Raw genomic sequence first — 14989 nt, 5'->3', positions numbered from 1 at the left:
AATTCTTCCAAAATGTCAAGGGGTTGGGACACTACTTTTCCAGGTCTACAATGAATACAGAGACATCAAAAAGTTAGGCCACCTTTCCAATATTGCAAAACAGCAACAGATTAGAGTTAAAATAAGATCTCATCACCTATATTCCCACCAAAAGAAATGACTCGCTCTTTCATCTCTAAATCATCTTGCTTCTTCACTCATCTTCCCAACCAATCTTCAAACATTAAAATGTTCTCCTTAAGAGCTATTCCCTAAAGACTTATTAACTAAAAAACAGACCCTATTGCCATCCAAATCCAGAGAATATCAGCTACTGAGAGTACTTACTTTAATTGAATTTAAGTGTCATATTCATATTATAAGCATAATGACCATTCTAATGCAAGTGTTAACTAATTAAAAACAGATATGGACCCTGAATATACCTTTAATGGTCAATGTGTAGATAAGCTGAAAGCTTTTTTTATCACTGAAAGCAGATGTCATATGTTATCCTGACATTCTACTGGCATTCTAGAGATCTGTAAAACCTAGGTCTAATCACTTAGTCTCTCTAGGCTTCCGTTTCATCATTATTTAAAAAAAATAAAAGAAAGAAAAACAGAAGGGCTGAACAAAAGTTTCACATAGTTCCAAAATTAAATACTTTGTTGTTGTTAATTATGTAATGCCCATATGTACAAGTCTCAGAGAACAGCATATTTCAATCTGCAAACTCTTCCTTTCCATTAACCATTAGTATGATGACCATAAAGTTTTGACCTTGTGAATCAATAAATTGCAACCTCTAAAGCTCCAACATCAATAGAGGAAGGAACATGATTTTGCCATCCCTTTTCAGATTATAACCAGAACAAAGGCATCACTGAAAGGAAGTAATGAAACGTTATGCCTTAAGGGTACCTTTATTGACATATCTCAAAGAACTTATTGGGCAAAACAAATCTAAACACTTACTCTAATAAATAGATAACTGCTTTGCTTCTTAACTTTATTTCAGTTTTAGCAATGTTGCCAAAAATGGCCAACGAAACAGGGAATTGTTCACTCCCAGAAGGATTTTGCAAACAAAACACAGCTTAAACATAAATCTGTTTGAATGTTGCTTAACATCTTAAACTCATCAAAAGATATTAGTACTATGAGACTCCTTAAAAGATATTGTCACACAATCTACTTTATAGAAGTGAATGCTAAGTGCCAGAAGGTTTACTTAATTGCTCAATAACACAGTGTTAACAATTACAGAATTGGGACTAGAGCCAGAATCTCTTGACTTCAAATATAAAGCTCATATGTTGATGAAAAATCTCTCTTGCTACCAAACTTCTGATTTAGAAATTCCCATTTCCAACAATACAAATTTGTTTTAGAATGTTCAATACATTTGTTTCTGAAATCTGGACTGCAGAAACATTTTTCAAGATAGTCTCCCATTTATAAGCACAACACACTTGGTTTGGTGTGAGAAGTCAATCTGAGAACATTTGCTCAAGCATTTGTGTCATGATAAATATTTGCTAGATTAGATACTGTTTATTAATAATAGTTAAGTAACTTTAGTGGTAACAGCTTATTTTGTTAGATGATTACTTTATCTTATCTTCTGTAATGTTATTTAATTTTTTTTCAAAGACATCAATATCCCATTCATTGATGTTTTTAGACTGTACAAAATTCACAGAATCAGAAACATGCAGCCACTTCTACTTTTGAAAAAAAAAAATTGCTCATAAATGCACTTAAATAATTCTTGTTAGCAAAAAATATTTGAAATTGCAAAGATAAAAAACTTTTAAATGAAAACTAAAATTGGTTTAAAAAACACAGTTTTGACCGAATGCTATCTGTAGCTACAAAAAGTAAAGTAAACATGAATCTTGGAGGAAATATTTGTCACACAAAAACTCAAAACCAAATGGTTATATAATGTGCATAACTAAAAGTTAAATAAGCCCAGTGTTATGCGGCAAGGTGAGATCTCAGAGGTAAAGAAATAATATTAACCAGGAAACAAAATATTATAGAAAAAAATTAAAGTTTTCTTTTAACATCAAAAGGTTCAGTTAACACACACACACACACACACACACACACACAACTGAGGAAGAATAAAGTGGAATGGGAACAACTGACTAAGGGAAATTTACATGAATGTCCCTTAAATAGTAAATTCCAGAATGTAAAAGCTCTTACAAAGAACTCAAAGAAGATGTTGTTGTCGACATACTGGTACTCAAAGAAGACATAACCTGACTTCTTAAGGTGCACAGCATAGATCAAAGACACCGTGCAGTCATCACGATTAGATTCTATGTAGTTTCCACGAGGGATCCAGGAAGAGCTGCGGAAACAAAACCAAGAGGCACTTTACATTAATGTTCTGAAATCTCTTCTGTTCACAAAGCTATGTAACTCAGATTCAAGAGTAGTTCCATCAGCAAAGCACAGCAGAAAACACCAGAAGCTTTTCCAGAACTCAAAGGCCAACTTTATTACTGAGAAGAGGTTCATTTCTTATGGCAAATAACTTCCTAAATCTTTTTAAGGTTATATGATTAATCTGCTATGAAACTGTTATTTTTCACCCAAAATTTGATTACCAAATAGATAACTAACTTTAGTAGCCTTAGATGGAATTATTCTTTCAGACATCTCCAGTTTTATTTGTAAACCCATACACATGGCAAATCTATAGAAGGGGAGAAAGAGCACCACTAATAATAAATATGTAGATTAACATATAAAGCTATGTTTTTTCACCTTAATTTTTTAGGAAGTTGTGTGTCATATGAAATGAACTTATCAGTGATGGACTTGGCTTTTGAGTTCCTAAATCTTTGTAAGATTATTTTAAAAGCAACTAATTATTTAAAACATAATACCATTGTATTGTACGGTTTATAACATGTTTCTAAATATATGGCAATAGTGTAAAGATAAGGGTATAGATGTAACTATGCTGTTGTAAAATTTAACAATATATAAAGGTACAATAATAACTCTATGTTACCATAAGGATGCATACAGTAATTTCTAGCCTTTGCAACCTGGGGTTAGAAAAGATATCCTAACATATAACCACAGCAGAAAAAAAGGATAAATTATATTCTTTCAAATTTTAAACTTCTGCTTTTCAAAGGACACTATTAAGAAAACAAAAAAGGCAAAAACCACAAACTGGGAAGAAGTGTTACACACATGGAGACGTGTGTGTGTGTGTGTGTGTGTGTGTGTGCATATACTATATATTTATTATATAAATATATACACATAAGAACCCATGCCCAGAATGTATAAGGAACTCCTTCAGCTTAATAATCAAATGACCAAAAAAAAAGTAGAAAATGGGTAAAACAATTTGACTTCACAAAAGTGAACAAACACATGAACAATAAACACATGAAACATGTTTGACATTATCATCCAGCAGGGAAATGCAAATTAAAGCAAGGAGATATTATTTCACATAAATACACGTGCACATACACTGGAATGGCTAGGGCTAGAACAAAACAAGACTTAACAATACAAATGTTGGTAAACATGTAGAATAACTAGAACTCAAATATACTACTGGTGGGAGTCTATGATGATATAACCATTTTGAAAAGCTCAGACTTTTTAGAAAGTTCAACATACATCTCCTATATGACCCAACCAATTAAAAAGAAATAAAGAGTATGCAAGCATGAACAGAGTTTCGCTCTTGTTGCCCAGGCTGGAGTGCAATGGCACAATCTCAGCTTATTGCAACCTCTGCCTCCAGGATTCAAGTGATTCTCCTGCCTCAGTCTCCTGAGTACCTGGGATTATGGGCACCTGCCACCACGCCAGGCTAATTTTTGTATTTTTAGTAGAGATGGGGTTTCTCCATGTCGATCAGGCAGGTCTTGAACTCCCAACCTCAGGTGATCTGCCTGCCTCGACCTCCCAAAGTACTGGGATTACAAGTATGAGCCACCGAGCCAGCCCAGACTGAAATTTACACCAAGAAAATCACACTAGAAGACACTACCTTGAAAAACTTCCGCTTATTCAATTTCTTTTATACATAAACTATTCTAGGCAGAAAAAGAAGCCTTGTCAATATCTCCTGGCCACGAAAACAAAGATCTGAGGTCCCACAACATCCTATTAGTACCATCATCTAAGGAACTCTTTTACTGAAAACACACACTCTCTCAAGGAAATAATCCTATTATCGAGAGATTAAAATAAAGAAATTGGTGTCATTTGGCAAAAAGACAGCTAGAGTGAAAGGAAGGAAGAAAAGAAGGGAGGGAGGGAATGAATATGCCTTTCAACACAGCTAAATAATTCCCCAGCATCCTTAGCTTATGGTAAAAATGTAGGGTTCCTGAGCGACTACTCTTGTCAGGAGGTAGCCAGAGCCCTAAAGTTGAATTCTCCTAAGCAAATCCATATGAAAGGAAATGTTACATAGTTAATACAAGATAACAGGAAGGGATATAGCTCAAAGACAAACATTTTGTTTTGTTTTTTTCAAAACAGTTTAACATTTCTCCAGCTTTGTGATACGCAAAGTTAATAATCCCCTATAAAAGAGGTAGGAATTAAGCAAAGGTGCTTTCCACCTTAGGTACGCAACCCACTCTCTTTTATAGGAGATAATCAAGTGTCTAAATGAAGGTTATTAATTCTTCCTGTCAGAGGAAAAGAAAAAAACCTGAAAGTATCTGTTAAAAATCAGAAAAAGGTTAGTACAAACACCAGCGGCTTAACTGTAGCCATAAATATGAGAAAATTAATTTGCTTCTCTAACAGCTTTATTGCATTTTTGCATACAGTGTCTATTATATCCTGAGGACAATGATTTTAACCTCATGAAAACTCATTGCAATGACTGTCCAAAAAACATGATTCTTTGCAATTAGCTTATCTATCACCACAAACAGTACCAAGATTATCCTCATCTTCTTTCTGGACAAGAGCTACTACTTTCTTCTCAAATATTCAGTTAAGAGCCAAAGGCTGCTTTGGATTCTTACTTGTTACAGCCGTCTGGCCTGCTGTCAGAAGGGCCCACCACAGTGTCCATGAATGTTGCGATGTTAGAAAATCCTGCAGGCAATTCATCCCATTCATCAAATTTGATGCCACTGCCCAAGGAATAGGTGCCTTCACCACACTTACTGCATACCTGGTTCTTCATTTCTAGATACTCTCCAGAAGCACAGGAGAAAGCTGGAAGGCAGAAGAACGGACAACCCATTACTTACTCTCCCATCAATTTCCTCCCATTCATGCCGTCACCAGAATTATTTTTATAAAACTCTGATTGTGTCACATCCTAATGAAAGCTTTTCAAGTTCCCCTTATCACCACATGCATTTCAGAATCTGGTTCCAACCTATTTTTCCAAGCTGACCCCTTGTCCCACCTTCTTCCTGCCAAAACAGAATTCATATCATTCCCATAATATTTCATCTTCTCTCCTGTTGTTGTGGTCTTCTTTCCCAGAGATGTTGGCCAATCTTATCTTCTCTACATGGAACACTCCTGTTCTCAACTCAAAAACCACTCACTTCATAACAGATCCCCTCCCCTGGCCCAATGGGAAGTCAGCTGCACCTCCCTTTATGCTCCTACAGTGCATTTGTTATAATACCTCTATTAAAGCACTTAATTTATGCTAATCAGTGGATAAGCACATATTAAGACCACTTATAAGTTGATTGAGACTTTGAGCATTACGAAAACAAGGATCATTATTTTTGGATTCCTAATTGTATCGGGCATATACTAAGTCCAAATAAAATGCTGATCCAAAGCTGATTAGTTATTTAGAGTGACAACTAAACATAAAAAGGGAAACAGGAAAGCAGTGCAATAGCTGAACAGGTTATCTCCACTCTGAAACCATGAGTCCACTTTTTCAATATTCACACCAACCTAGTCATTTCCACCACCATCTTATTTCTGATGTCAAGCTTTCTGCAAACTCTGAGAACTGTACTCAGAGATATTAGATACAGCAATGTGAAGAATAGTTGACACATTACCAAAAAGAAGGCTAAGTTAGTATTCATTCAACAAATGGAAATCAACACCCTCCAAGTACATGGCTCTGTGCAAGACGGTATTAGTGACTCCAACCTAGGAAAGGGCTTTCTAATCCTTTAATCAGGATAGTAAGGAAACAAGGACAAAATGAGATATCCAAATTACCCAATGAAGAAAAACAAATCTCCCAGCAGAATGTAAAGCAGTGAAGCCCCACATTTAGGTAGACTCTTCTCTTCTAGAATACATCAGAAAACTTAGCCAGAAATAAAAATAAGCTAATTTTTGAAAACTGATTAAAGAATTAGAGCTAAAATCCACACACATCTACTTATTCACTGAATTAATATAACGCTTTTCTTGAGAAAACCTTAAAGATGCCATACAATGAACTTCTAACATTCAAATCAACAACCCCAAATCAGTAAAACATGAGAAAAGAAAAAAAGATTGTGCAAAGAATGTGGCATTCTGGCTACACAGTCAAAACTGTCCTAGGACGAGGCTGTACTACTTCCTAATTCTACGACACAGAATGAGTCATTTCACCTCTCTAGGCCTTAGTTTCTGTCTCTAAAAAATGAGATAACAATCACAATAGGTACCTTTAAGGGCTATACTGATGGCAGCGGCAGCCCCCCTGGAGTGACCACTGTCATGAAGTCGGCTACTGTGGGGGAAGTGCGGACAAGGCTGCGCGTTCCATGGAGCCACTGGGGCAGGAAGAGGCAGCAGCCCTGCCCTCCCAGGCAGACCCAAGCTTCCCTGTGCTCTCGGGGTCCAGGAGCAGGCAGGAGCTCCACCATCCTGAGCACACCTGCAGCTGCCCAAGCCATGGCTGTGGACCAGGGCGTCTTGGCACTCTCAGGGACTCAGGAAAAACCCCTCCCTTACAGGTGTGGAGATGTCTGCTCCCTCTGCCCCTGCCCTCTCCCCACTCCTGGCACCCCTTCTGATCAGAGCAAGGTAGGGGCTGAGCCCAGGCACTGTGCTGACACACCAGCCTCCTGCCACCTCAGCCTCCTCCAGACTTTGGCCACCAACAAGCACAGGAGAGAGACTGAGGCAGGGACTGAAGGCAGCTCGGCACTGGCCTGCAGGCACTCCTTGACCAAACAGCCTGGGTGCCCAGAACAGTGGCAGGAGGCAGAGAGGCTCCTGGACAGAAGGGGATGGGTCCCACAAAGCCCTACCTTCAAGCCAGGGAGGCTCTGAAGCCTGGGGGCTGGGTTGCCAGTCAGTGGGCCAGAGTGGGAACTTGTGGTTCTTTTTCCGGGACTGCCCATGGCCTCCCATTGACCAATCAGCACACACTTCCTCCCTCTGGCTGGCTGAGTCCCAGGCCCATAAAAGCACTGGACTCAGCAGACTGTAACAGATAGGGGATGTCCAGCTGCAGAACCACTCCAGGGTCTCCTCTCTGCTGAGAGGTGAACAGTAGCTGAGCCACCCTGCTTACGAAGAGGAGCTAGTCATTGTGGGTCTCCTCTGAGTTGTTCTGTAGCTCAATAAAGCTCCTCTTCACCTTGCTCACCCTCCACTTGTCCGCATACCTCATTCTTCCTGGACATAAGACAAGAACTCAGGAACCACCAAATGGCAGAGCTAAAAGAGTTGTAACAGACAGGGCTGAAACATGCCCCTTGCTTGCCATGTTGCGGGTGACAAGAAGGACAGAAGAGCTGTGGCCCTTTGGGGATCCCAGACCTAGGAGCTCCCCAGTCAAGGCTGTGACAGCTTCTTTGGGGCTCTGTAGTTCCTGGTGTCTCCAAGCTTCTGGGTGCCACCGTATTCCCTGGTGCCAGCACAGAAGCTGCTTGTGGCATGCCTGGTTCAGCTGCAGCCTCGCAGGGAAACAGTGCCCATGCTGTCACCTGGAGTTGCCTACCCCACCACGGCTGTCATGCCCGGCTGTGCATGGTAGCCCAAACCCCATGCTCACTCACACACCCCTTACTGCTCTGCACCTGGCTAGCCCTTGGCCAGCATGGGACCCAGGCCAGTAGAGTGAGCCAAACGCAGCCTGCCAGGCTAAGTGGGCAGAACAAGCCTGGTGGGCCTGAGCAAAACTCAGGCAAAGGCACCACTGGCCACAGGTGTTTCCAGCTGGTGAAGCGACAAGAATCCTGTGGCAATACTGAGAAAATACAGTATAAGGTGGTTAGCGCAGTGCCTGGCATGTAACAAATGCTCATTAAAGCTATTATCACTATCAGCACAACCAACAAAAAAACACAGTTATGGAAACCTGTTTATTTTCAATGGTCTATGGATCTTCTAGCAAACTTAGATTCAGACATTTGCCTAATATGATAAATAATAATATCATAAACCAAGACCCTACAGTATATTAAATCAGGGGTCATCAAACTACAACCTGCAGGGAAAATCCAGCTCACTGTCTGCTTTTGTAAATAAAGTTTTATTGAAACCCAGTCCTGATCATTCATTTACCTACTGTCTATGGCTGCTTTCACACCACAATGGCAGAGGTGAATAGTTGCAACAGAAACTGCATTGCCCACAAAGCCAAAAACATTGACTTCCTAATAAAATAAAGTTATCCTGGAAGACTGTTTAGTGTCCAAAATTGTATTTTAAGTTGATTAACTATAACTTAATAAAAGGTAATATTTTATTATATGTTGTTATAAAGAATCACCCAAAAAAATAACTAAAATATTAAACACATAGCACTAAATAAGTCACCAAAAGGACATTTGTTTACAGTATGAGAAAAGCAATAAGAAGTCAAAGTGTCACCTTGTTCATACATGTAGTTGGGTGACTCAAATATCTCACCACTCTGCACATGTCTGCAAATAACTATGAAAGCATTGAGTGTACTAATTTGGGGGTTAAAAATAAATTTTAGCAAGTAGCCAAATTTGCAAATATTGAATCCATGAATAATGAGGATCAACTATGTTTATAGTAGACTGGTGAGGTAGGAAGGGATTATGCCCATACACCAGATGAGGAAACTGAGCCACAGTGCATTTAAATAACCTAATTAAAAAGGTTAACTGGTTAACAGTTAACCAATGGCAAAGCTGAAACTCAAATTCTGGTCTGATTCCAAAAGTGGTGCCTCAAAGAAAATTCAGTTCAAAAAATTATTACAACCAATACAAAAAGGGCAAACAATTCCAACCAAATTAATCATCATACATCACATCATTCTTCATTCCTATCCTGAATTGTTAAACAATGTTCATGTGCATTATACAGCAATAACTATTTTAGCAAAAACCTCATATTTCTTGTGGATTTTTAATGTACTACTCCTAAAACATGCATTAAAAATATTTTAGCAAGTTTCTAACTCCCATAAGTCTAATGACTTTGCCTATAAAAGGAAAATAATAATAATACCTATCTCAATGATTTCTGGGAATAAATGAGATATATCATATAAAGCATTTAGCATATACCTGGCATGCAGCACATAATAAATATTAAATACAATTATTAATAGTTTAGACTGTACGTAGTGGTTCACACCTGTAATCCCAGCACTTTGGGAGGCTGAGGCAGGCAAATTGCTTGAGGTCAGGCATTTGAGACCAGCCTGGGCAACATGGTGAAACCCCATCTCTACAAAAAATACAAAAACTTAGCTAGGCGAGGTGGCACACACCTGTAATCTCAGCTACTCAGGAGGCTGAGGCACGAGGATTGCTTGAGCCTGGAAGGCAGAGGTTGCAGGGAGCTAAGATCATGCCACTCCACTCCAACCTGGGCAACAGAGCGAGACTCTGTCTCAAAAAAAAAAAAAAAAACCCACACAATTATTGATTATTGATAGTTTAATTTAGGGATATGGGACATACATTTCTATAAGAACTCCGCCAATAGATTTATAATATTACATCTCTTCAGATTAATTATGCAGTCAAATTAGTTGAATAAGTATAGGGCCTTTAATTAATACAGAGGAGCTAGCAAGTCTAAAGCTTTTCATAGTTTAATCATTTGTTACTCCTCAATCTTTTTCATCCTGGAAGTCAGGTCTAGAGACACCTGTCAAAGGAAGAAAAGAGCCACACTTTCTTGGTAAACTTACTCCACAAGATTAAGTCAACAGAGTTAGCACTGCTGACTTCCTTTGACGGCCACCAAAACTACCTGCTTTTCCTTTTATCTTCCATCCTAGCCTCATCCACTCTCTTTGTCAATACTGCTTTGTCAATATTTGTCAATTTCTTTGTCAATATTTTGCCACTCTCTTTGTCAATATTTGTCAATACTTGGCATTTTTTCTTTAATTAGATTATCAGGTTTTTTAATCATCTTAAAGACTATACTATTTTCATTCAGATTTTTTATCATACAACACAGGAATCTTTCAACAAGCAGTATGATAGATAGTTATTATTAATAGCTATTGTTAGCTGTTGTGAATGTGAATTTACCATATTTAATTTGAATCAATTAGTCATTTCTAATTTTTCTTCTTCAGCAACCTTGAAGTCTTAGAGAAACTGAATTAAAGATAGGCAAACTCCAAAGTTTTTAATGAGAACAGAAACACCTTATTTGCCTAAGGTCTTAGGCACTACTTAACAGTGGCCTCAACTATTTCACAATAGTTTACCTAAGCGCCCAGTGAAAGAGTGACATTTAAAAACCCAACATCTTGAAGTCTAAACTGTAACCAAGAGGTCATTTGCTGCACTCACTGTTCTTTTTCTCAGCTTTATGCCTCTTCTTTTCTGACATTTATTTCTGCTACTGTGAATATGTAAAGGTTCAAATATGCAGGTGTGAATAAGCAGATATGGAAAAGCATTTACATTAGTCCTTCACCAAGTAGCAAATATCTTAGGCAATTTACTTAACCTCTGTGCTTCCACTTATTCATACTTCAGCATCCCTTTCTCCTTCCTACGATTGCTTATAATAATCCAAAGAGACTACAGAAACCACTCTGAAAATAAAGAGTGTTGAAAATTCAAAGCACTGCTATGATCTTGCAACCACCAAGCACAATATGCCAAATAACTGTTACTGAATTGAATCATTTATAGCTGATTATCATCTATGATTTATGCCTAACAATAAAGAACATCTATTTTTAATCATTGTACCACAGGGCTACGTAGTTTTGTTTTTTCTTCCCCCAGAGACCTCATGTTTTGAAAGACTATGGCTGCTAATTACATTTACTCATAATTTACTCATTTTTGCTCTTTTTAATCAAAGTTTTTATGACTAAAATATGTTTTCTAAACAGCAATCAGCAATAGTAAGTAACAATAAATGGATTTTCAATTTACTTGTTTAATGAGATGATATAGTGAATCTATACAAACTTATTACAGATAAATATCTGGGAAAAACATTGTGGCTTTCTCAAAGCTTCCATGAAAGTCTAATCTAGACTGATCTTCCTCAAAATAAATCAAATTTACATGTCACTAAGTATAAATGCACTGTAATCCATCTTGTCAATTAATATTAGCTAAGTATAATTATATATATTTGTGGGGAAATATAAAGTAAATCAATTCCAGAATCAAGACAAATCAATATGTCTATTTTTCCTCAATGGGTTAGTCTTGTTTAAATAAGATAAATAAGGTTCAAACCACAGACATTCTTACACTGACTACATGCTGATGCTCTTGCAATTGTTCTTACTGTTACTCACTGCCATTAAGGGTAATACAAAGAAAGAGAACAATGTTTACTGTGTGTACCTCACAAATAAGTTCTACTTCTATCTCTCATTTAGCCAATTAATTATCATTACAGATAATTAAAACTTTAAGTGCCTGCCAGATTTATTATCATTCTTTTCACACACACACAAAAAAAGCAGAAAACAGCATCTAAGAGAGACTGAACAGCATATTGAATCCAGCAAATCTCAGATTATCTTCCTCCTTAAGTACCAGTGATAAGGACAGCACTTGAACACTGTCCTTTTAAGTTGTTATTTGCGAAATTCCTACAGAGGAAAAAGTAATCTATAATTCTCATTTTATAAAAATAAAAGTGTGATAGGGAAAGTCAAACAGTACATTAAAACAGGCCATTTCTTGCTGATATTCTCTTATTCACAGTAAGACAGATTTGTCCCCTGGTTGAAGGGAATTCTTGTTCTAATTGGGATTTTTTTTTTTTTTTTTTTTTATCCTGAGGGTAGTTTTCATGACAAAATATACAAGGCAACAATGAAAGCTGGTTGTGAGTACATCAACTATCTGTCATATTCAACTTAAGGCTGGAGGAGGAGAAAAGAAGGTAACACTGTCCAAATACTAACAGTGGCAGACATTGCAATATTCCTATCAGAAGAGAATATTCATTAGCATTAAGAAGATACATTAGTATTGCACTATAATTCACAAGTTATGTGATTTGAAGCATGATTTCATTACAGAATGAATAAATCTGTGATATGTAATAACAACAATTAAAACTATTGGAATCACCAAAAGAGACCTTTGAGATTATCTGATCCAAACCGCCCCAATTCAGATTCCAAGTTTCTTCTTCTGTGTAACCATAAGCAATCCAGTTCAACTTTTCTATAGTTTCTAGTAGCAGACTTTCTAACAGACTCCATGACTCTCTACCCAATAACCCCACGGTTACCATGCAGCCAGAAGATTTTACTATAACTAAAGTGAGAAAAATCCACTGTCTTCAAGTGAAAAAGAATAGCATTAGAAAAGAACTCTGCAGAAAAAAAGAAAAGAAAAAGAAAAAAAAGAAAACAAGAAAAAAAACAACTCTGCCTTAAAAGTCACAGACATGAGTTCTAGCTCCAGCAGTCACTTAGCCATCTGAAGTAACAGATACAAAGCTGCTATGTCAGCTCTGAAGTGGCATGATAAAATTATCAGAACTGATATCTTAAAGCCCAATCCCACCAATAACGATTTTTAATTTTTCACTAAGAGTTGGGGGTGAAGTTGTAGGACATAGGGATATAATTTGCAAGTTATTTGTGAAATTCTCAGAGAAGAAAGAGAAACCTGTTTTCATCTTTCATTTTACAAAAACAAAAGTGAGATGGAGATACACAGAAGAGTACAGTAATATGAACCCATTCTAGCTAGCATTTCCTAACTCACTGTTCCCTGAAAAGACTATTTAGTGAAAAGTACTGCCTCTGTCTCTCTGAAAACTAATTTCACATCCAACATCCTTTCCAGTGGGTCTTCACATAGCCCTATCAAGTGGAAGTGTATGATTATCACTGCACTTCTTAGGACTTATCAGCCAGAAGCTTGAGAATTTAAAAGTAGAAGCCAACTCCTGGCAGGAAAACTGATCTGTGTGACACCACAGATAGTAATCCCCATTAAATTAGCAGAGGCTAAATTTAAAGCTCCTATCTTTTTATAAGAAAAGCTAACTAAGGAATTTTCAATCTGTGAAAGAAAAAAATAGAAACATATTTTATTGCAGCTTCTTGACGTCAATGTTTGATGGGGGAGGGGACAAATCTCAGTTCATTGGGCACAGGATGACACAAGGCTTACAGAAAAAAAGACAATAGTGAAGGTCAAGGGAAGAAAAATGTTCAGAGTACGTGATGAGGTCACCCAAGGGGGCAAAACAATGCATCCGTGAAATCAGTTTTCTCAAGTTCCAATTATGCCCTACCACTTTGGTTCTTATCATCCTAAACTTTTCCTCATCCTTAGAAAGTGTCAGTCACCTTCTACTTCTTGATAGTCTCTGACTTTGGTTCTGCAGTTTTGAGGGCTGAGTTTTCTCATCTCCTCATAAAACACTTTTTTCAGAGAAGTTCCCTCAACCATAGCTCCCATCAAACAATACGATTGACCTTAAGTCTGATTTTCAGTTTTTCTCAACTGTTTTCATCTCATTTCCCAATCTGATTAATTCTAACCTTTCAGCTACCACTTGTGTGTTACTCAGGAGGTTTAACTTTGTCTTCGCACACTTGGAACTCAACGCAGCAACATTCCAACTAAGCCTTCTGAGGACAAAATACTTGACAGCATTTTGTATATCAATTTATCCCTTTATGTATAGAATAAATTTTTACAAATCTGATTAGACCTTTGTGTTTCACCTACAAAAATAAAACACTAAAGTCAGTCTCTAATTTGGTGGCACAAAAGTTATTCAATCTATAAACATTCCAGTGTCCTGCAGCTTTCTGAGGAGCCATGAAAGGATTATATATTCTCTCCATAAAGAATTTATTCTGCTCTAGGAAGACATTCTATAGTTGGAAAAAGTGTCATTTTTTCCCCTAATATCGATTAAACAATGAAAGGATATTTTGTGTATCAAGAATCAAACAATATGCTAGGTTCAGGGGGAAAAAAAAAAAACCACCGGCTAATCAACTTATTATATATGAGGATATAGCAAAAAACATCTCCTAAATTCTAAATGTCACTCTCTCATCTTTCTGAAAAATATAGACAATTAAGAATAAAATCTACTACCAGGTATGGTGTTAGGTACCTAGCTACTCAGGAAGCTGAGGCAGGAGCATCACTTGAGCTCAAGGTTTTGAGACTACAGTAAATTATGATTGTGCCTGTGAATAGCCACTGCACTTCAGCCTAGGCAGCATAGCAAGACTCATCTCTAAAAAATTATTTTATTTTTATAAATCCTTAAAAAATAAGAATACAATCTATAAAGAGAACATTAATCAATTAAAAATGACCCACAAAACAACATATCTGAGCCTTTAGATGTCATCTTTTAAAAAGTCCATTTATCTCTCCAGGATATCAATTTGTGTCACATTTCTATCAAGAGGTAAATGTTAGGGGCATGCAGATGCCCCAGGATGGGGATAAGCACTTGTTCAATATATACTAGCAGTATATTCCAAAGGGGCAGTCCCCATAGACATTAAGAACATAGACCCGGCCGGGCGCGGTGGCTCAAGCCTGTAATCCCAGCACTTTGGGAGGCCGAGACGGGCGGATCACGAGGTCAGGAGATCCAGACCATCCTG

The 14989-nt window shown here is 37.4% G+C and overlaps 1 protein-coding gene across 5 annotated transcripts in view; it reads right to left on the bottom strand.

Moving 5' to 3' along the window:
- The window catches only part of KIAA1324L (KIAA1324 like), a 186047-nt gene that overhangs the window by 67907 nt on the left and 103151 nt on the right, over positions 1-14989 (bottom strand). For 2 of the 5 annotated variants that reach the window (XM_023226621.3, XM_023226622.2), the window contains exons 3-4: positions 5013-5208; positions 2197-2344 (exon numbers count right to left, since the gene is read on the bottom strand). In XM_023226621.3, the coding sequence (XP_023082389.1) occupies positions 2197-2344; positions 5013-5208 (344 nt within the window). Of the gene's footprint in view, positions 1-2196; positions 2345-5012; positions 5209-6632; positions 6698-7220; positions 7268-14989 lie in introns of those variants that run through there. The other 3 variants (XM_023226624.3, XM_023226623.3, XM_023226625.2) reach the window with 3 other exon arrangements.

The sequence above is a fragment of the Piliocolobus tephrosceles genome, chromosome 8 (assembly GCF_002776525.5).
Source record: "Piliocolobus tephrosceles isolate RC106 chromosome 8, ASM277652v3, whole genome shotgun sequence".
Lineage (NCBI taxonomy): Eukaryota > Metazoa > Chordata > Mammalia > Primates > Cercopithecidae > Piliocolobus > Piliocolobus tephrosceles.
Note: the sequence above shows the minus strand (reverse complement) of the source record. Positions and strands in the feature narration are given on the sequence as shown.